Source organism: Thalassophryne amazonica, chromosome 19, assembly GCF_902500255.1.
Source record: "Thalassophryne amazonica chromosome 19, fThaAma1.1, whole genome shotgun sequence".
NCBI classification, from domain to species: Eukaryota; Metazoa; Chordata; class Actinopteri; order Batrachoidiformes; family Batrachoididae; genus Thalassophryne; species Thalassophryne amazonica.
The window spans coordinates 30,276,502-30,296,873 of record NC_047121.1 but is presented as its reverse complement, the minus strand read 5'-3'; the positions used below and the strand labels follow the sequence as shown (position 1 = coordinate 30,296,873).

The window sequence follows — 20,372 nt, the reverse complement described above, 5'->3', positions numbered from 1 at the left end:
ATTTCCATGCTTCAATGAATCCAGATATTGTTAAAATTAAAACCAGTCTGTTCTTTAATGCCAGTGCAGATATCCTGCATTTGTAGCTTTTCATTTGTAAGTGAAATATAATTCTGACTTTTACATTTAATTTGTCACAGAAGGGTTTTTTCAGACTTAATATTTTACAAGCATGACTAATGCATGTTGCATTCCATTAGTGCAGTACAGTTGTGTGTGTATGTGTGTGTTTTTTAAAACACTCAAAGCTTCGTCTCCCTCAGGTGATCGAGCTGTACAGGCTTCTGGCTGTAGGGTTTCTTTTCTTTGTGGAACCAGTTTGCTGTCCCAGTGCTCTTCACTGTCTTCTGGTTTGTGTTGTTTGTGGTCCAGCTGTGCTCCACCATGAATGGCAAAGGTACAGCAGGACATCAGGGAATCATGTTTTTCTTGCTCACAAGGTGGGTATGAGTGAGAGGAAGAGAAAATGAAACTAAACCACAATGTGATGAAGGTGACCTTTTATTGTCACTTTTTTCTGTTTCTCTTCTTGTCATGGTGTAACCACAGAGGCTGACACAAATGTTTAAAGAAATTCTGTTTCTTTTGTGTTTTCAATGCTTCTGTTACTGTCTTCTTCAGTGTCTCTGAATGTTGTGCGACACCATACTCCCTTCTGGGTCTGACCTTCATGGTGTCATATCTTGCTCTCGGGCTTCTCAACCTATGCAAATTCTACCTGGGAGGTTATGCAGCTGTTCAGAATGAGAACGTCATGCACAGGTGACATGGTCTTCAGTTTTGTGCTTTTAAAAAACAAAACTCTAGTCTACACACGCAGACACACAGTTTATTGTTCTGTATAGTACTGGTATCGGCAAAGCATGATGTGTTGTGTGTTACATTTTGATGTGGCATGGGAAAGCAGGGGCCAGTGTCTCAATGGCCTTTGCCTGGTAGTCCATGGGCCAAGCAGGTTTTCGGTACCACTGAAGATGACCAAACGACACTTAGAATCCAGCCTCGGGGTACCATGGCCTACATAAAAATGTATGATAACCATCCCAGGGTGGTAGCTGTAGCCAGGTAGGGGTCAATGAAGAATTACACAGAAGTTAAAATCTAAAATGCTCCAGTCTTGTTGAAAACTATATCACATTATTTGTCTGATCATAACAATTCCAAATAGGTATAGTTTGGACCATCTATGACAGAATGTTATGGGGTTTAACACTCTGGGATCCAAGGGCATTTTTTGGACAGTTCTCTCGCCTGGCATAAATGTTTTATTATTGCTGTTAACAGCTCTCCCTGCATCCCACAATCACGTTTTATGTCTCTTTTTTTCAGGGCTACCTGTGCTTTCATAATGTATGCTTTTGTTGTGTTTTATAAATGTAATAAAGGTTTACAATCAGAAATAAGAAAGAAAAAAGTAAAGCGGAAAATAATTTTCCACACATTTATTCAAAACACACAGCAAACTATAGGTCTGATGATCACACCACACGACGGCACTTTAAAACCTTAAATTATCACAGCACTTCTGTGTGTTCAGAGCGCAGCACCGACATGAGAAATGCACCTGCAGCAGGAAAACCACAAAGGGACTTGCTTTAAAACACTACGTTTCCAGCCATGAATTAAAGGATTTTCCAAGGTCACTTTAAAAAAATCAGGAACTTTATGTGGATTCATGTCTGTCTGTGATGGTGAATTGGACTGAAATGAACAAATCAGACTTTATATTTTTCTGTGTGTGAATGAAGCAGTTGTTCTGCATACGGACCGCAGCTTTCAGCCAATTAGTGGCCAGCGTTAATGGACAGATTTCACATTTGAGTAAATTACAAGAAACATCTGCCAACAATCACATAACTTACCTAAAACTTATGTCCAGCATGTGCAGGACATAAGTTGCATGCCCCAAAATTTTTGAGTTCAGCTTATCAGTATGTACATCAGCGCGCTTTAGTGTGTTTCAACGTGCTTGAACTTGCGCTTAACTTATAAAAAACGTACCCTTAACTTATTGGACTTATGCCAGCGTTTTTTAATATGGTCGGCATACACTGGCTAAATAGTCAAGGTGTGACAAGGCCTTAACTTTTGACCCCTATACAAACTGAAACTGACCTTTGTCACCGTTTTTGCTGTTTTTAACCCCATAACTCCAGAACATTCTGTCACAGATAGTCCAAACTATACCTTTTTGGAATCACTATGATCAGACAAATGTGATATAGTTTTCAACATGATTGAAGCATTTTTACATTCTGACCTCTGTAATTCTTCATTGACCCCTAGCTGGCTACAGCCCTGTGATGGTTATACATTTTTGTGTAGGCCATGGTACAGTGAGGCTGGATTGTAAGTGTCCTTTGGTCCCTTCAGTGGTACCAATCAGGTCAAAATTGATGATTGGCTCCTGGACTATGGGTCTAGGGTCTAGTCTAGGAAACCCTCCTGTTTCTTTTTATTCATATTGGATTCTGAGAGACATACCCAGTGAGACAGGCTGTGCTCTGTGTGCAAACTTTACTGAAACGCAGAGTACTTGTTTTGCTTTCAAGATGCTTCCTTACCTATCCATGTAACGTCTCTGTAACATTGTAGAAGTGAGCTTTTACCCTTCCCTTTGGAGAGGGTTCAAGGCAAACAGGAGGTCTTTACATTTAAAACCACAGGTTCAGAAAGAGCTCCTTTGTAAGATTTGTTCACATTCTCGAGGCAAAGCATTTTGTTTCTGTCCTCCATTGTGTGTATGTGGGCATATTGTGACAACCTTGCATGTGATGTGAACCACAGGTGCACCACATTGAAAGTTAGTTTGAGTTATGACTACAGAAGGTTTGGGGCACAATGGGAGACCAATCAGACCGCGACCTACACTTAAAGGTTTAAAGAGTTGCAGCGATTCATTCATTCACAGGCAGCGTTTCCACAGGCTATCAGTCGACTCATCGCAGGCTCTACACATGATCAAAATAAATCCCATGATCCAACAAGACTAAAATAATGTTAAATTACTCAGTTTTACCTCTGTGTGGCGTGGAGATGCCGTGCGACAGGGTACACATGGGTGGATTACGTGCTTGTCAATATTTAAGTGTTCTACCACATGCCAGACAAAAGAGTTCTGCCAGTGGTAGAAACCACAAGCCAAGCTAGACTTGACCATTCTGACCCGCACTACACCATGCAGTACCGACCTGAACCACTCTGTGGAAACGGGACTGTCAACATACGCTGTATAAATTGTCAAGGTGTGACAGCGGCACAATTTATTAGACATACCCCAGCGTATGTCAGCATTTTTAAGATGGTCACATATGCTGGCTAAGCTGGCTAAATCGTCATGGTGTGACAGGGCCCTTACAACAAGGAGTCACAAATACATGCTCAAATAACCCGCAGTTCATGGAGGAAAATTGTACACCTTAAAAAACCTGTGCCAAATACCAGTGCGAATCTGTCTGTATCCACTGTGGCAACCCCGAACAACATGGGAGCAGCCGAAAGAACAACAGCCGCACCACCACCTTTGGTTTTGAGGTTGATTTATTGTGTAAAGAAGTGGAGCTTATTGAGGACAAATTAATCCAGAAAAAGCCATTGTTCCTGTGGTAAATTGCACATATGGCCGATTGATTCAGCCATATATGCTGGTACGTGCTCTGTGACCATAGGAGGCTGACCTTCTGTGTGTCCCAAAGGATAGAAGAAATCAACGGGTGGTCGATCATTTCATTTGCATTCGTGCACCGTGGCTTGTGGAACAAACTGCCAGCTGAGAGTAGGCAGTCGAGTTCTATTGGCATTTTTAAATCTAGATTAAAAAAAACACCTTTTCTTGGCTGCTTACATCTCTTAATGGTGAGAAATCTTTGGTATCTTGATTTTGTTTTTCTGTAATTTATTTTCAATGGTTTGCATTTTATTAATTGTTCTAATGTGATGTGGTTTGTGAAGCACTTTGTTAAAGGCTATAAAATTATTATTAACACCAAACAGAGACGATAACGTGGCAGTTACATTGTGTGATCAGGTGAACAGGTTGAGGCAAATGAAGTTGAAGCAACAACAGAGAGTGGATGGAACAGAGACTGACGAGATGCACATTGACAGGAATGAATTCTCCAAGATTTCCAACGCTAATAACATTAACAAAAATAATGTAGTTATATGTAAAATCCCACTATTTTAACCAATATAAATTGTTACACCAGATTGGCGCACACAGACACAGCATTGTTTGTTTTGTGTTTAACAGGATTTTCCACCTTAGTTCAAATAAATCCTGTCTGAACAAAAAAAAAATTCATTCACATGGAAAGCAACAGATGTAGTGGACTGGGGTTACACTGTCCTGTTTCAGGCCAGCCCCTCAGAGTGCGGCATCCTCCAGTTTCAGTGATGCGCTCCGGCTGCCTCTATCTCCCCTATGTACAGTACAGTAATGCTGGTGCATTAGACAGAGAGCCTGCTCCTGAGGGCAGAGACTATGAAAAGACAAGCACGCATGACAGTGGCGGGCGGTTTTTAGTATGGGCCATACGGGCCGGTATCCGGGGTGCAGTTTTTGGCAGGGCAGTACCGTGGGCATGAGCACTGAGCAAAAAAAAAATCTTCACCGCAAAATGGTTTTTTTTTGTTTGTTTTTTTGACAGTGTGTGGAATTGGCAAATTGGCGCCCCCTGCAGGCAGCTGCAGGCGCCCTGCTTGTCAGAGTTCACAGAAGCAGTGAGAAGGTGAAAGATATGAGGAGGGGCATGCAGTGGACAGTTCACCTCTTTGCAGTGGAGGGAAAAGGCGGGGGGTGCTTCGTGGGCATAAGTCAACACCTTGACTTTCTTCCAAATAACGCACATCTCATTTATAATATTATAAATACAGGTCTGTAATTCCTGCACGTTTTCTGAATTGTGTGAAATGTCTGCCGCACATGGAGAGGATTCAGCTGCATCCCCAGCTGGGCGCAGCAGAATCCTCTCGGTGTGTGGCAGGACCCCGGGGACAGGCGCGGTCCGCGGATCATCCAGCAAAAACGAGGCAGGAAGCCTAAAAAGTTTGCAGAAAGGAGAGCCTGCCTATTTGTAAAGACGGCTTAGAACTTATGCTGTGTTCACATTACTTGCTGAAGTGACTGAATCTGACCTGCAAGCGTATGTGTTTTTACAAAAAATTTTCAGCAGCTAGAAACTCTTTTTAATGTCATGTACACTGACATAATAACAATAATAATGTTTAAAATGAGGCTTATCTTCATAATTCACTGATTTATTTGAGGGGGGAAAAGAATCACATTTGTTTTCATTGGCATGGGAATGCTAGTACCATTTCAGTTTAAAATTTCTTTTGATCCACAGATGAAGAGCAAAAATTAGGGAAGATAAAGGCAAATACTACATTATCAAATTTCTGTCAAATCTAAAACTTTAGCATATTAGTTAATGCTAAGTATTTACGCATTTAGCCTAATATTTACAAACATCAAGCTAAATATTTAGCTAAATGTTGAGATGAATATGCACCTTAAAAAAAAAAAAGCTAATTGTTCCTCCCTGAAAGACAGATTTAAATAAAGCATCTAATGACAGACATTTAACATGTAAGAGCGTGTTTATTCAAATTTGCAACTCATGGATGTTTGAGCTATTTTGTAGCCTGCAGTCTTTTGATTTCAGTTGAAGGGGTGGGCACTTGTAAAATATTAATAATAAATAATAATTTTTAAAAAATGGCTGTTTGTACAAAATTTTGTGGCACACTCCAAATAGAGACCCATTTTGTAACTCTCCCCACGTTCAGTGTAATGCTTATACGTATTCTGCCTGTTGTCTCCCTCATTTGAGTACTCGGCTATAACGCACCTACGAGGCATATTTCCATGCTTAACGACACCTTTTAAGAATAAGATCAACTTTATCCCGAAGGAAAATTTTGCCAGAGTACCGAAACAGTAATGGTAAACAATGTTTTTTTTTGTTTGTTTTTTTTTTTTTTTTTTTTTATGACATTTGCATAAGATGTTCGACAATATTGCACGTAACTCTGAGTACTGTAAAACTCTAAATCCATTCATTATGTATTCATCCTGCGGGGGGGGGGGAATTATACAGTCTGATTATCACAGGTAAGAAAGACCTCCTGTGGCGTTCTGTGGTGCACCTCAGTGGCCTCAGTCTGTGGCTGAAAGTGCTCTCATAGGACGTCAGTGTGGCATGCAGGGGGTGGGAGGTGCTGTCCCGGATGCTGAGCAGTTTCCTCAACATCCTCCTCTCTGACACCTCCACCACAGACTTTAGCTCAACCTCCAGGACAAAGCCAGCTCTCCTGATGAGCTTGTTAAGTCTGTTTGTGTCAGCTGCCTTCGGCTGCCTCCTCAGCATCATCATTTGTTATCAGTATCAGAGGTCCAGTGGCCATACTTTCAAGGGAGTGACGCGAAAAGACTTCCTGGAATAACGTGGCATGAGCCTCACTGTTCCAACAGAAACTTGGCAGGCAGAATTCATAAGGAAATTTTAAATCTTCTAAAATTGTCAAATTGTCCGTTTATAGCGTTTTTAGCGTATTATTTGGGGCATAATAGATTATGAACAATTTTGTGGAAAGCTTGACAAACCGTCAGTTGCACTTTAAACTTCATTAAGTAGTAAACATACAAGGCAGAAAGATATCAGAAATGGAAAATTAAAGAAGTACTTAGGGGAGGTGATGGTCTAGTGGTTAAGGTGTTGGGCTTGAGTCCAGAAGATCATGGGTTCAAATCCCCGCCTGACTGGAAAATCACTAAGGGCCCTTGGGCAAGGCCTTTAATCCCCTATTGCTCCTGGTGTGTAGTGAGCGCCTTGTATGGCAGCACTCTGACATCGGGGTGAATGTGAGGCATAATTGTAAAGCGCTTTGAGCGTCTGATTCAGATGGAAAAGCGCTATATGAATGCAGTCCATTTACCATTTACTTTCTAAAACCAATTCTGGTTTGATGCCTGCAAGAATGAATTTTGACTCAATTCCTGGTTTGCCTATTTTTTTTGTTTTGTTTTTATAACTACAGAGGTGTGACTGAGGGTGTCACATTGCTCCTTCTGGCCCTTCAGACAGGCCTGTTGGACATGCAGGCGCTGCAGCGCACCTTCCTCCTCAGCATCATCCTCTTCATCGTGGTTACTTCAACTTTGCAATCGATGATAGAAATAACTGATCCAGTCATTCTTGCTCTGGGTGCATCTCGCAATAGGTAACAGCAGTAAAATGAAATTTGATTAATTAGAATATGAGTAATGAAATGATGTGATAATAGTACTAAATAATTTCAAATGCTTTGTGCTAATTAAACGAGCCTTTAACTAGTTTCTGTTTTGTGTGTGCCTTTAGGAGTGTATGGAAACACTTCCGTGGCCTCAGCATGTGTCTGCTCCTGCTGGTTTTCCCGGTGTTTATGGCTTATAAAATTTCTCAATTCTTCCACATGGACTTCTGGTTACTTATACTGGTGTCGAGCTGCATGCTGACTTCCCTTCAGGTAGGGACTGCTTTTGTAGTAAGTTGTATTCCTCATTGTAATATACAAGTCTGTCCAAAGTTAGAGAAATTCAATGACTGAATAAAATAACATTCAATAACACAGATAATATATGTAGTGAAACAAACAATCAATTAAATTAATTGGGCTTAAATTAAAACAAAGAAATTCTCATGATAGTTGGTATTTTTCATACATTGAATCTTAAAACATTTGGTGTCAATGTAGCAGCTTTGGTATATTCATTCAAGGCCTTCGATTTAATGATTTAAGACTTTTATACTTTTGGAAGAGTAGAGCTCTGCAAGTGATCATGGAATAAATGTCATTATGGTTACCATGCGAAAGCATTCATTGTAATCAGGCGTGTGTCTTTCATTGCAGTGTAAAGTAGCTCAAAACTGACAGTCAATTTCATTCATCAAGTAAAAAAGCAAAATTTTGACTGTTTTAACTCAGTTTAATGCTTTTTGACTTTATTGAAACTTGCAGCTGAATTAAACTGGTTTTAAATGTTATCTTATTTTGATTTTATTAAATGGGTCGAAAACACTACAACGTTTTAATTGGTTTTAAGATGGTTAAAGGGCATATGGCACTCCAATCAACACTTACTTTTGAAAATTTATGTACCATATTACAAATCATTTCTTCCAGCTCTTTAACTTGTCCGAGTCCTGATGTGGCTGATGAAAATAAAATTAGCCATACAACGTCTGAAAATTCACACAGATTCAAGATATTTTTAGCCATAACAGTGACGTAACCTCGGGTGTTGCCTGAAGGTCACTCCACCTGTGTCCACTTCATGGCTTCCTCCATTACACACAGTCAGTCCCAATCCGGGCTGTTTCTTGTCTCCAAATGTAATATATATGTAATATTTTAATCTGGCTTTAATTTGGCTTTCAGGTTAAATTCTTGTGTTTTGCAGTCAACATATGTCTCTCTGCTTCTTTGTAACCCGCAGTATAAATAAAACAAATTGCATATGTCTCAGTAAGACTGAATAATAATGATTACTGATTAATGAAGTCTGATTTCATGCCTGATGTGTTCACACACAGAGCCATGTAGAATTATTGTTCCACTGTGAGGCGCTATCTTTATTCCACAGAAAAACGGCTCCCTGCCTCAGCTTCCTTCCTTCCTTCCTAAAGTTCTATGTAATTTAATCAAATAAACTGGCAGTGACTAGTTCTCAAAAACTAATCTAATAGAGATTTTGCACTTTTGCTTGATCAGTTAAAATTATTTGAAAATGTCTAACAGAAGAAAAAAAATGCGTATTTATTTATTTATTTTTTTAAATCTGACTTTTTGTTTTTATTAGCCCAGTTAGTTGTAAAACATATTAGTTGATAATAAAAACAAACAATTTTGGCATCATTGTGTCCTCGGGCAATATTCAAGTTTTAACCTAAATTGTGAATTGTGGCTCTGGCTTGATCTGAATTGTACTATTTTTTTTTTTTTTTTTAACAATATTTACAGTTGAGAGATGGGCAACATTTTCCACAAAATGCTTTTGTCTCCTGTCTTGCTTTTTAATGGTTTCTGTTTTTTGCTCTGGATCAGGACATCTGATCCATTATAGACCCACATGTTGATTTGGCACATGTTTTACACTGGATGCCCTTCCTGATGCAACTCCAGATGTACTTGTTCATGGGTCACAGGTCCCCTTGAACAGATGATCTTCTATTTAGGAGGCAAGTGTGCAAACAGCCTGTGCCACAGAACTACCTGTTGCTTCAGTTTCGTGGTAGTCTTAATTCTGAAATTAAAAAAATAGAGGACCTAGAGCACTTCATTATTTTTTAATCTGTATGTTTTCCCCACTTTCATGTGTGGTTGATGCGTGGGTGGTCACCTCCCAAAGTTCTACAGTTGTTTTGTTTTTCTTCATGGGGTTGTGGCAAAAAAACAAAAAAAAAAAAACTAAACATAAATAAAAAGTCAGATCTGGTATATAGAAATATGGGTTTTTGTAGATTTACCAGGGAACTTGTTCTAATCTAATGGGTGATCGATAAACATATCTGCAGCCATAGTATTATAAAAACATTTGGCAAAATTTATTTCGGCAAAATTTAACTTCAAACTATTTTTATCCAACATTTTACAAATTTTGAACACATCTTTCAACAAAAATTGCAAGTCGCATCATTTTCTCACTGATTATTTGTAGGCAATGAAGATGTTGGCTGTTTTTTTGCAGGTTACAGGCACGCTGCTGATCTACTCCCTATTCATGATGGAGATGTTTCGCAGTGACCCTATCGAGAGCCTGGATGAAGTGATCTACTGGGTGAATGCTGTCAGCAGGGTGCTGGAGTTTATGGTGGCCCTCTGTGTGGTAGCTTACGGCACCTGGGAGTCACTGTTTGGGGAGTGGAGCTGGATGGGTGCATCTGTCATTATCATCCACTCTTATTTCAATGTTTGGCTGAGAGCTCAGTCTGGATGGAGGAGCTTTCTGCTTAGACAGGAAGCAGCTAAAAAGATCAACTCCCTACCAAGAGCGACAGCAGAGCAACTGCACCAGTACAACGACGTCTGCTCAATTTGCTTTGAGGTTAGTTGGATCATCGGACTATTCGTGGGTTCAGTTGAAGGTGTAAGCATTCTGCATAAAATGTAAAGATCTTTGGTAAAAATTAAATACAGTTAAGATCTGAGGTTTATATTCACCTCTGGCTCAGTGTGAAGCAGTGTCACAGAGTAACGGCAGTATGGATGAAATTAGCCTTATTGGGACGTTGTGTAAAATGTAAATAAAAATAGAATACGTACAATGATTTGCAAATCCTCTTCAACATATATTGATTGAATACACCACAAAGACAAGATATTTAATGTTCAAACTGATAAACTTTGTTTTTGTGCAAATATTTGCTCATTTTGAAATGGATGCCTGCAACACGTTTCAGCGTTGTCTTGCTGAAATTAGCAGGGACGTCCCTGAAACAGATGTTGCTTGGATGGCAGCATGTATTGCTCCAAAACCTGGATGTATCTTTCAGCATTGTTAGTGCCATCACAGATGTGTACGTTGCCCATGCCATGGGCACTAACACACCTCCATACCATCACAAATGCTGGCTTTTGAACTTTGCACTGGTAACAATCTGGATGGTCTTTTTCCTCTTTTGTCCAGAGGACCCGACGTCAATGATTTCCAAAAACAATTCGAAATGTGGACTCATCATACCACAACACACGTTTCCACTTTGCGTCTGTCCATTTCAAATGAGCTCGGGGCCCAGAGAAGGTGGCAGCGTGTCTGGATGTCGATGTATGACTTTTGCTTTGCATGGTAGAGTTTTAACTTGCACTTGTAGATGCAGCGACAAACTGTGTTAACTGACAATGGTTTTCTGAAGTGTTCCTGAGCCCACGCGGTAAGATCCTTTACACAATGATGTTGGTTTTTAATGCAGTGCCGCCTGAGGGATCGAAGGTCACGTGCATCCAATGTTGGTTTTTGGCCTTGCCGCTTACATGTAGAAAGTTCTCCAGATTCTCTGAATCTTCTGATTATATTGTGGACTGTAGATGATGGAATCCCTAAATTCCTTGCAATTGATCGTTGAGAAACACTGTTCTTAAATTGTTGGACTATTTTTTTCCACGCAGTTGTTCACAAAATCCTCGCCCCATCTTTGCTTATGAATGGCTGAGCCTTTTGGGGATGCTCCTTTTATACCCAATCATGATACTCACCTGTTTCCAATTAGGTGTTCTTTGAGTATTCATCAACTTTTACAGTCTTGTTGCCCCGTCCCAACTTTTTTGAAATGTGTTGCAGGCATCCATTTTAAAATTTGCAAATATTTGCACAAAAACAATGAAGTTTATCAGTTTGAACATTAAATATCTTGTCTTTGTGGTCTATTCAGTTGAATATAGGTTGAAGAGGATTTTCAAATCATTGTATTCTGTTTTTATTTACATTTTACACAACATCCCAACTTCAATGGAATTGGAGTTGTAGTCCAGAATAGCATCACGCCATGCAAGGTGGAACACCTTTAGTTTTGAGCTGTGCTATTCTTACTCTAGACCTCTAGACTTATGCTTGAGGCCACATAGATGATCGTTGAACTACCGCGATTTTGGGGGGGGGGGGGGGGGGGGGCATGGTTTTAGTGTAGGTGGAGTGATCGTGTCCAGTGTGCTTGTGAGCGGTGAGTTTAAGCTGTCCACAAGACCATCTCCTGAATGATCATGTTCTAAAAGTGATCAGGCAGTTTAGCTCGAAGTTCATTTGTAGTTGATGCATCACCAATAAGCGTTTTTTCCCAGTGGACAAGGTAGTGATATTGTAAAGTTAAGTGAGTGATGATCAATAGTCCAGGGCTCTCCCTAAACAATGTCACAATGTTGCTGCGCCAAAGTCTTGACATTTTGCTGAAATGGCGATGGGATGTGCCTTTCTGTTTTTGTTTTTGTTTTTTTGTTTTTTTTCCTCCAACTTGTAAAATGTAACCATTTTGAGGCTTTTTTTTTTTCTTTTTTTTTTTTTTTTTTTTTTTTAAGGTTGGTGGACTGGATCCCTGCATGTTTTTTTTTTTTTTTTTTAACACTCTTTCTTTTCTTTCTCTTTCTTTTTTCTGTGATTCAACAGATGCATTTCAGCTGGAGGTTGAACATGCAAGCCTCGCAGTCACTTGTGTGTTGCCCAATAAAGGTTTCCTTTCCTTGTGTATAGTCAGCACCCTAAGCTGAGAGGCAATGTTAGGTGCTCTGGCTCTAGGTATTCATTTAATATCGGCTGGCATCTGTAATCTGACTTTGCGGATAATAGGATCCCCTATCACTAGCGCACGACGTTCTGGCCTGGAGATAGGGGTAGAAGTTACCCGTGGGCTAGGAGGACTGTCAGTAGGCATAGCTAAGGCTGGAAAAACGGTTCACAATCGGCAGCAGCGACTGTGAGCTGGGTACCACAACCGGGCACCACGCCTTACAGGATGTCTTCTGCCTAGCAATAGTCTGAAAACTATCATCTTTAGCCAGCGGAGCTAAAATAATGCTAACGGGTGCTCTAGCCAACCTGACACTAAGCTCGTCTGGAGTGCCTGTTATATCTAATGGCACTGAAATAAGAAGCTGCTCTAACTTACAGGTACGGCTGTCTAACAGGGCCACCCTGTCTGACATCGCACAAGTTTATTTAAAGTGTTGTGCACTCAGAAAACAATAAGAAAGTAGCAAAGGCTAGCGCAGCCTAAGCACAAATGAGAAGCTAACCACTCCTAGTGTTCAAACAGCAGTAAATTAATGAACTAAAATCTGTACCTGTTGCACTTAAATACATTATTAAAGTAATGCACAGGTAAGTAAAATAAAAGGTGCAATTAGAACCTTGTCTTAAATAGAAGAGCACTGTTCAGTCTGGTTGCTGAGGACTAAGTCTGTTCAGGAAGGACGTCCAACTGGAAGCATGCAGGATATGCTTTTACACATCTGTCTACCTTCCATGTAGACAGATGTGTGCCTTTTCAAATCATATCCAGTCAACTGAATTTACCACAGGTGGACTCCAGTTAAGCTGTAGAAATTCTCAAGAATGGTCCGTCAAATAGGATCCACCTGAGCTCAATTTTGAACTTCAAGGCAAAGGCTGTGAATACTTACGTACGTTTGACTTCTTAGTTTTTTATTTTTAAAAAATTTGCAAAAATCTCAAAAGATACTTTTTCACATTGTCATTTTGGGGTCTTGTGTGTACAGTGTTGAGGAAACAATGAATTTCATTTTGAGATAAGGCAGTAACATAAAATAAATTGGGAAAATGTGCAGTGCTGTGAATACTTTTCTGGATGCACTGTAAATCAGCCCTGGCCTTACAAAAAAGAAAGTAAAAACAAAATGAACTGAAAGGAGCATGAGAAAATAAAACTTCAGTTGATGTCTTCTAAGGTGGAATCTAACTTGTGGAAATTTATTTATCTCGAGATGCCTTGGCTCAGTTATTTAGATTTTTTTTCATGCTCTTAAGTACAAGAGGGCACTGGTGGTCTGATGGGTAACTACAGCCACAGGTGCATCAGTTAACCCCAGTTACCTACTTGTACCAGCGTGGTACATGTGTTCTGGGACCAATATCAATCATGTGGGTACCAATGAGGCACCTGTAGTACAGCTTTGCTAAAACCTCAGTGTAGTTTTTTTCAGCATATTTTATTGGTGCTATTAAATTTCTGTGGGGGCAGGTTACCGCACAGTAAATAAGCTTACTTAAGAAAACATGATTCATTTGTTGTTAAGCCTGGGTCCCACCAAATAATAAACCATGAATAATGAGCCCCATATGGATGTGTGAGCAATTATTTGAAGAATGGTCCACATTTAAACCATCATGTATCCACTACTAAGGTGCCTCTATGTGCCTCACATGTGCCAGGTGTCAGCCTCTAGTGAACCACAACCGACCTGTCATTTGAGCCCCTTCCAGCCTCAAGTGGCTCGTGTCACCGCATATGATCCACGTCAAGCCACATATGCTCCATGTAGCGCCATGATAACGTGACGTTGGCGCATGTTTAGGCATGGGTTTGGTCCAAACCTCCAGCCATCCCACACTCGGTCCCTTTTAAAGTGTGGGTTTTCAATTCACAGCAGCATTTAAAGATGTCACATTTTTAAACGCAGTCCAAAAATAGACGCTCCGGTACAGTCCCGCAGGTGTGCGTTGCGTACCAGGCTGCTGCCCACCTGTAATGCACCAGACCAGAACCGAACAACGGGTTCCTGGACAGCTGCCTCTGTGCTCCTCGCTGGCTTCCTTTCCGTCCGCGGCTCGCTGGCTTGATTTCTTCTGCGGTTTTAAAGTCATTTTCACAGTGTGATCCCAATTTTAACTTTGTGTTCGTCCGTTTATGTCTGCAAAATCGCTCTGCACATGTGCTGCCGTTCTGCATACACAATGAGGTGGCTACTTTAATTATATGCACCTGCTGCCGCAGCTCATGTGTATCACTTAAAACCTTCTTTATTTCTTCCATGGCTTACAAGTCATCGTGATACAACTTTTAACTTTGTGTTATGTCTTCAAATTAATCTTTTGCGCGCTCTTGTTCTGTGTTGCTGGACAGCTCTGCGCTGCTTCACTGGAGTTATTTCTTCTGCGGCTTTAAACACACAGCCACTTTACACAGTCATCCAAATTTGAACTTTGTGTTTGTCCATTGACTGAAAAAAAAAATCACTCTTTTGTGAGCTGGCGTTCTGCCTAAATGCTCGTTGGGAGCGTGATGAGTCACTGCCTCAGTGCGCACACACAGGGGAGCTCGTGATCTATTAACAAGATATTAAATCAACCATAGACATACTTTTACAGCTAGGAATGAACATGCAACTGTTTTATCAAGCTAAAAAAACCCCATTAAAAATAGTTACCTTAAGCTGTTCCAAAATACATTCCACATGGGGCAGAAAAGAGGAAAAAAGCATCCAAATGAAACAGTCCTCTGTGATTCCAGAAGCAACTACAGCTGTTTTCAGCATCCAAGGTTTGGTAGAAAATGATTATAATCCGCTACTAAATAATTATTTTATACACAGCATCCACACACAGCGTGGAATTGTGTGCACAAGAGGGCAGCCGCTCCAAAAATAGCCTCAGGTCCTGCATAGGTGCCAGGCGCTGGGATAATGGCCTTTTAGCAGCCTCATAAGCACCGCGCACATGTCTCTAAAACCTCGTACACAAACTGCCCCATGCTATTGTTGCTAAATTTTGAACATCTTGAAATTAGCGCCATGTTCAAAGATGAGCCTCGTTAACCAAAGATAATGCCTCTAAGAGCCACTCAGAGCTACATTCTTCACGATAGTTGAATAAACCCTATCGTAGCAAAAAAAAAAAAAAAAAAACATGCTGCGTGGCTCATTATTCAGCCTTCATTATTTGGTGGGTCCAGGGCTTTATGTGACTGCTATTGTAGTGCAGTTTTCCAAGGATTGGATTTTGAATAGATTTCATTTTCACAGAAGTTGTGTGTTGAAAAGGGCAAATTTAATATAGTCCTTTGTTATTGTGCCATCTTGTTCCTTTTTGAAAAACTTGTTTCTCTTTTGTTTATATTGGAATTTTTGTGTAGAATTCTAATGGAGGGCAAATGTATTGTCCCAATATGACTACCATAAATTAAACTTTGGAATTTGCAAATAAATAACTAGCATGTTGCCCATGGGGATCCATGGGCTCTTGATTGGGTAGTGTTTATAAAATAGGTAGCTGATATTTTTGTGGTAAGGGTGCTAGTAAATTAAGAAAAGCTGTAGAGTTGGAATGGCATGTGAGTCCAGAATGTTTTTAGAACCTTGGACCTCAACAATTTTTAGATGAAGAACTCGACCCTTTTATTTCCTGTTAATTATTTTTTTTTATGTTAATTTACTCTCTTAATGTATTTATAAATTTAGGTTCTTGTTATCATATACACACATTATTATTTTATTTTATTAGTACTTCTAATTGTCATTTGATTTTTTTAAATCAAATGACCACAGTGGAAATAAGTGTTTTCACTTTCTTGGGCCATCTATGTATTTTTAATGTATTTACATTTACATTTTGTACTTGCATTGAACTCACCACACTCAGTGTTGTGAAAGTAACTTTGACAAGTTACTTTTTTAGTTGCTTTATACAGTTAATTTATGAAGTTACTTTATTAGCAGCTTTATGCAATTACTTTATTAGAATCTGCCGAAAACTTGCAGCTAATAAGTAATGTAACTAACAAGGTAACTAGTAACCTAACTTGGTTACTCTTAAGATTGAGCAATCAGCAAAGTAACTCATCAGCAAAGTAACAAATAGTTACTTTTCTGAGTACTAAATCTTAAAAATAACCAAGTTAGATTATGAGTTTCTTTATTCATTACATTCAGCAGCTACCGACAAGTTGTCCACAGCTGCTAATGAAGTAACTGTATAAAGTAACTGTAAAATATAACTGTTTAAAGTAACTAATGAAGTAACTTTTCAAAGTTACTTTGCCAACACTGCTCACACTTTTCATTTAAAGATGACTTACGGGCCCCTGTTGGAATGGCGTGTAGGCCCAGAAAGTATTTAGCAACATCCATTGTTCTGTTTTTCACAGCGTTCACCCTTGACCCAAAATACATGAGCATACCAAATGGTAATGTCAGCTGTGATTGAAGTTGCCTGTCATACATGCACAGCTACTGTACGCAGGTGCTTTTACTTTGACAAAGACAGTGGCAGAAGACATTAAAAACACTGCACATTTCACTCGTACCACAAAACTGAACTCCCATGGTGCATTGCAGCGCAATGTCCATTGTTTACTGGTTAGCTAAAATTGTTAATTTCTCCAAAAATATTTGTCCTGTCAGCTTTCTGTTTTTGCAGCATTCATCCTTGATCCAAAATACATTATACCAAATGGCAAATGTCAGCTCTCCCCGGTTTTTGCATGATGAAAGCCATACACGCGTACGCACACAGAGGCCACTTGACTATTATAATATATATTAGTAATGCTTAACAGTATTGATGTGTTGAAACTGAGATTGTGATTATTCATTTAAAATTTCATGTTTAAATATCAGTGTCTATTCCTTGATTGTTGTTCATGAAAAGTAAATCCCACATAGTCTTATTTTAAAGAGATGTCAAGACTTTAAGAAAATGATTTTGAATGAGTAACCCTTCATATAATTTCTCATCCTTCAGGTAGCTCTCAACCTCAGAGGTTGGAAGATCCCCGTTCTAGCATAAATAAACATGTAGGCATACCTACAGTACCAGTCTTTAAGTTATTCATTAAAAATATCATGATACTAGACTGTTCTCAGAACTGTGGAGCTTTACATGCACGTGACAGGCTATAATCAAATGCTTGATATGACTCTTAGCTTTTTAAGCTTCAGTGGTTTTCTGGTTTTGCCCGACCTTCATGTGCTGCAAAGGTACATGGCTTTGACTTTAGTCGCGTTTGTTGTTAAAGCTGAGAGGGTTTTGTTTTCTCTTGTTCTCAACATTCGTTACTCCCTTGTCAGTGACGCAGATGCTTAAATTCTCAGTAAAATTAAAGGTTGAACATTTGCAGTGAATTTGTTTTCCTGGTTGTTTACTTTCTGCTTTATATTTGTTCCATCCCAGGGAATGAACTCTGCTGTTATTACGTACTGTGGACATTTTTTCCATGGCAACTGCCTCCGCAAGTGGCTGTATGTGCAGGAGACCTGCCCCATGTGCCACCAAACGGTGCGCCCCACCCCATCAGGTCAGACCCAGGCTTCACGTAATAGTCCTGCAGCAGCAGCAGCACCACAGAGCGATGCAGAGCCAGATCCCACTACACCGGAGGAAGACCACAACCCAGACAGCAGTGATTTCCAAAAGGCACAGAGTGAGAGGATAACTCCTGTGTCCATGGAGCAACAGAAGAGCATGGAGAGACTTGAAGGAGACTCTGAGGAGCTCCTGGCTGAACCTGAGAGTAAGGCTGTTCAAGGACATTGTTTTAGCTCCAGTGGAGCCTCAGGTGGATCTGTCAGCCCAGAGTCAAGCTGCCCTCCAAAGGATACTTCTCATTGCCATGAAGCAGTACATGGTGTGGTGTCTTGTCCTCTTAACGTGCAGAACTCGGATGAGAGCAGCAAGGAGGAGTCTGGAGATGTCGAGGGGAGGTTTCAGCCAGCAAATGTATCCCAGCCATCAGTTTCTGATGCCGTCTGTGAGCACAGATTGGAGAGTCAGTCCCGCTCTGAAGGAGCAGGACTGTGTGCATCATTTGAAGACGGCACCACTTCCTCTACGACAGTGCTACAAACCCTCAAAAATAAAGGTGACTTTCACGAGGAAGAGACTAAAATGGCTGGAGTTGATACAGTTAATAGTGAGTTTGATAAACCTGATACATTATGTGAAAATGGATCAGATTTGGTACAAACTGCTGAGGAAATGGGAAAGAACCAAATGGTAGACTGTGCAGCACTAAATAATCATCTTCTGACACAGGGAAGAGACATTGAAATCCCTGAAAAGCCAAGATTCAACAGAAGCAAATGCTCATGAAGAAAAGTCAGAGGACATCCTGTCTGCTATGGGCTGCGTTAATCGCTGCATGTCTGTAAAACCACGCAATGACAACTCAGAATTCTTCAACAGAGAAGATGGAGACCAAAGTCAAAATGGCACACAGTCAGACTCCAATCAGGACAAACATATAACACGGGCGTCCTTGGATGATTCCTTGTCTTGCAAAAGCACAAATAGTGACTGATTGCATCAGTGCCTTGAAGTGTGTGAAAGATGAAGTTTAAAATGAAGAGAACACAAACGTGTGTGGGTGATTCTTAGACTATGGGCACTTATTATGTCCTTTGATCATATTGCATGAAAAACAGAAAAAAGGGGAAATTTCACACTTTTATAGTTATCTTTACAATGAAAGTGTTAAGAAATTTGTTCTAGTAGTCTATGATGAATTTTTCACCTTTTTTCAGCATCATTATATGCAAATATTGCCGTTTTGTGCTTGTCCCACACCCAGACTTTTGATCTTCAATGATAAAAATGAATGGTAAACGTTTTTTCTAATGTTTTAAAATATCTCTGAATAAAATATCAGTAGAATAATCAAAACATAATTGGGGTATTCAATGTCATACAACTGTGGTGATTTTTTTAAACAAAATGTAGTTGTCCCACACTATTGCTGTAATTTCCACCACAACACTGTAATGTCCCTTTAAACAGTTTGTATGAAAGATTGTTTGGGTAGTTTCTATGGAGATAAACAGTGACATCAGAGCACATGTATATAACAAACAGACAGTTGCCCCAAGGCGCTTTATATTGTAAGGCAATGGTGTGGTGGAAATTACATTTACAAGGCCAATAGTGCCCGTAGTTAAAGAATCACCCGTGTGTGTGTGTGGGGGGGGGGGTAAATACATTTGCTTTCTCTTTGAATCAATATTGCGCACATACATCCTCCAAGGCCACATATTCCCCACTGCAAAAATACCCACTTTCATTTACATTCAGTATCAAACTTTGTTTCCTAAGAATTTGCCTATATGATCATAAAATTTCAGCAAGATCCATTCATAAATTTGAGTTCAATGTTGCACTATCTCCAACATCTCTGATTCAGAATATGTTCGATAGACTCAAAAATGTCTGAATCTGACGTGCTGCTATGCCTACATCATTTCTGAGCCTCAGCAAGGATTCACCGATTATCACCTCGTTTCTGCTTAACTGACATAATGATGTAAGAGGTTTTACTTTGTCATCTGATGGTTAATAATCACATTATTCCCTTTGCTTTAGGTGTAAAGAGTCAGACTCAGACGTGCTGCTGTTGTGTTAAAACAAGTGGTGGTGAGATAAATCCACCTTGTTTAAGCTGGTCTGGCAAGAGGTATCAGAAAAAAATATTTTGCTTGGAAAAGATATCAGGAAATTAAATCTTATGAGTATATAAAAATGAGGAATGCAGCTAACAAAAAGATTAGGGCTGCAAAAAAAGATTTTGAAAAAGATCTTTGTAAGAGAGTAAAAAAAACCCAATGCCTTTAATTATTTATATATATATATATATGCTAACAGTAAGACAAAAAGTAGATCAAAAATTTGTAAGGTTAAAGGAGTAAATGGTGTTGACATCCACCAATGACCAAGTATTTGCTGTTGAATTTGTTTCTTTGTCAGTCTTTGTAAAAGAATGGTAAATGGTAAATTTATATAGCGCTTTTCCATCTGCATCAGACACTCAAAGCGCTTTACAATTATGCCTCCCATTCACCCCGATGTCAGAGTGCTGCCATACAAGGTGCTCACTACACACCGGGAGCAATAGGGGATT

At 39.8% G+C, this 20,372-nt stretch overlaps 1 protein-coding gene across 1 annotated transcript; it reads left to right on the top strand.

The window, feature by feature from the left end:
* The first annotated feature begins 307 nt into the window (after window positions 1–307).
* On the top strand, window positions 308–18,921 carry LOC117500706 (RING finger protein 145-like). Its single transcript, XM_034159467.1, has 6 exons — window positions 308–440; window positions 622–762; window positions 7,042–7,224; window positions 7,362–7,509; window positions 9,731–10,087; window positions 17,657–18,921. Exons 1-6 carry the CDS (start codon window positions 385–387, stop codon window positions 18,572–18,574), a joined length of 1,803 nt encoding a protein of 600 aa, XP_034015358.1. The 5' UTR covers window positions 308–384; the 3' UTR covers window positions 18,575–18,921.
* The last annotated feature ends 1,451 nt before the right edge of the window (window positions 18,922–20,372 follow it).

Coding starts and splice junctions, on each gene's coding strand:
- LOC117500706 (XM_034159467.1), top strand. CDS start 385: ATGAATGGCAAAGGTACAGCAGGACATCAGGGAATCATGTTTTTCTTG. Junction 763..7,041: donor AATGAGAACGTCATGCACAG/GTGACATGGTCT, acceptor TTATAACTACAG/AGGTGTGACTGAGGGTGTCA. Junction 10,088..17,656: donor TCTGCTCAATTTGCTTTGAG/GTTAGTTGGATC, acceptor GTTCCATCCCAG/GGAATGAACTCTGCTGTTAT.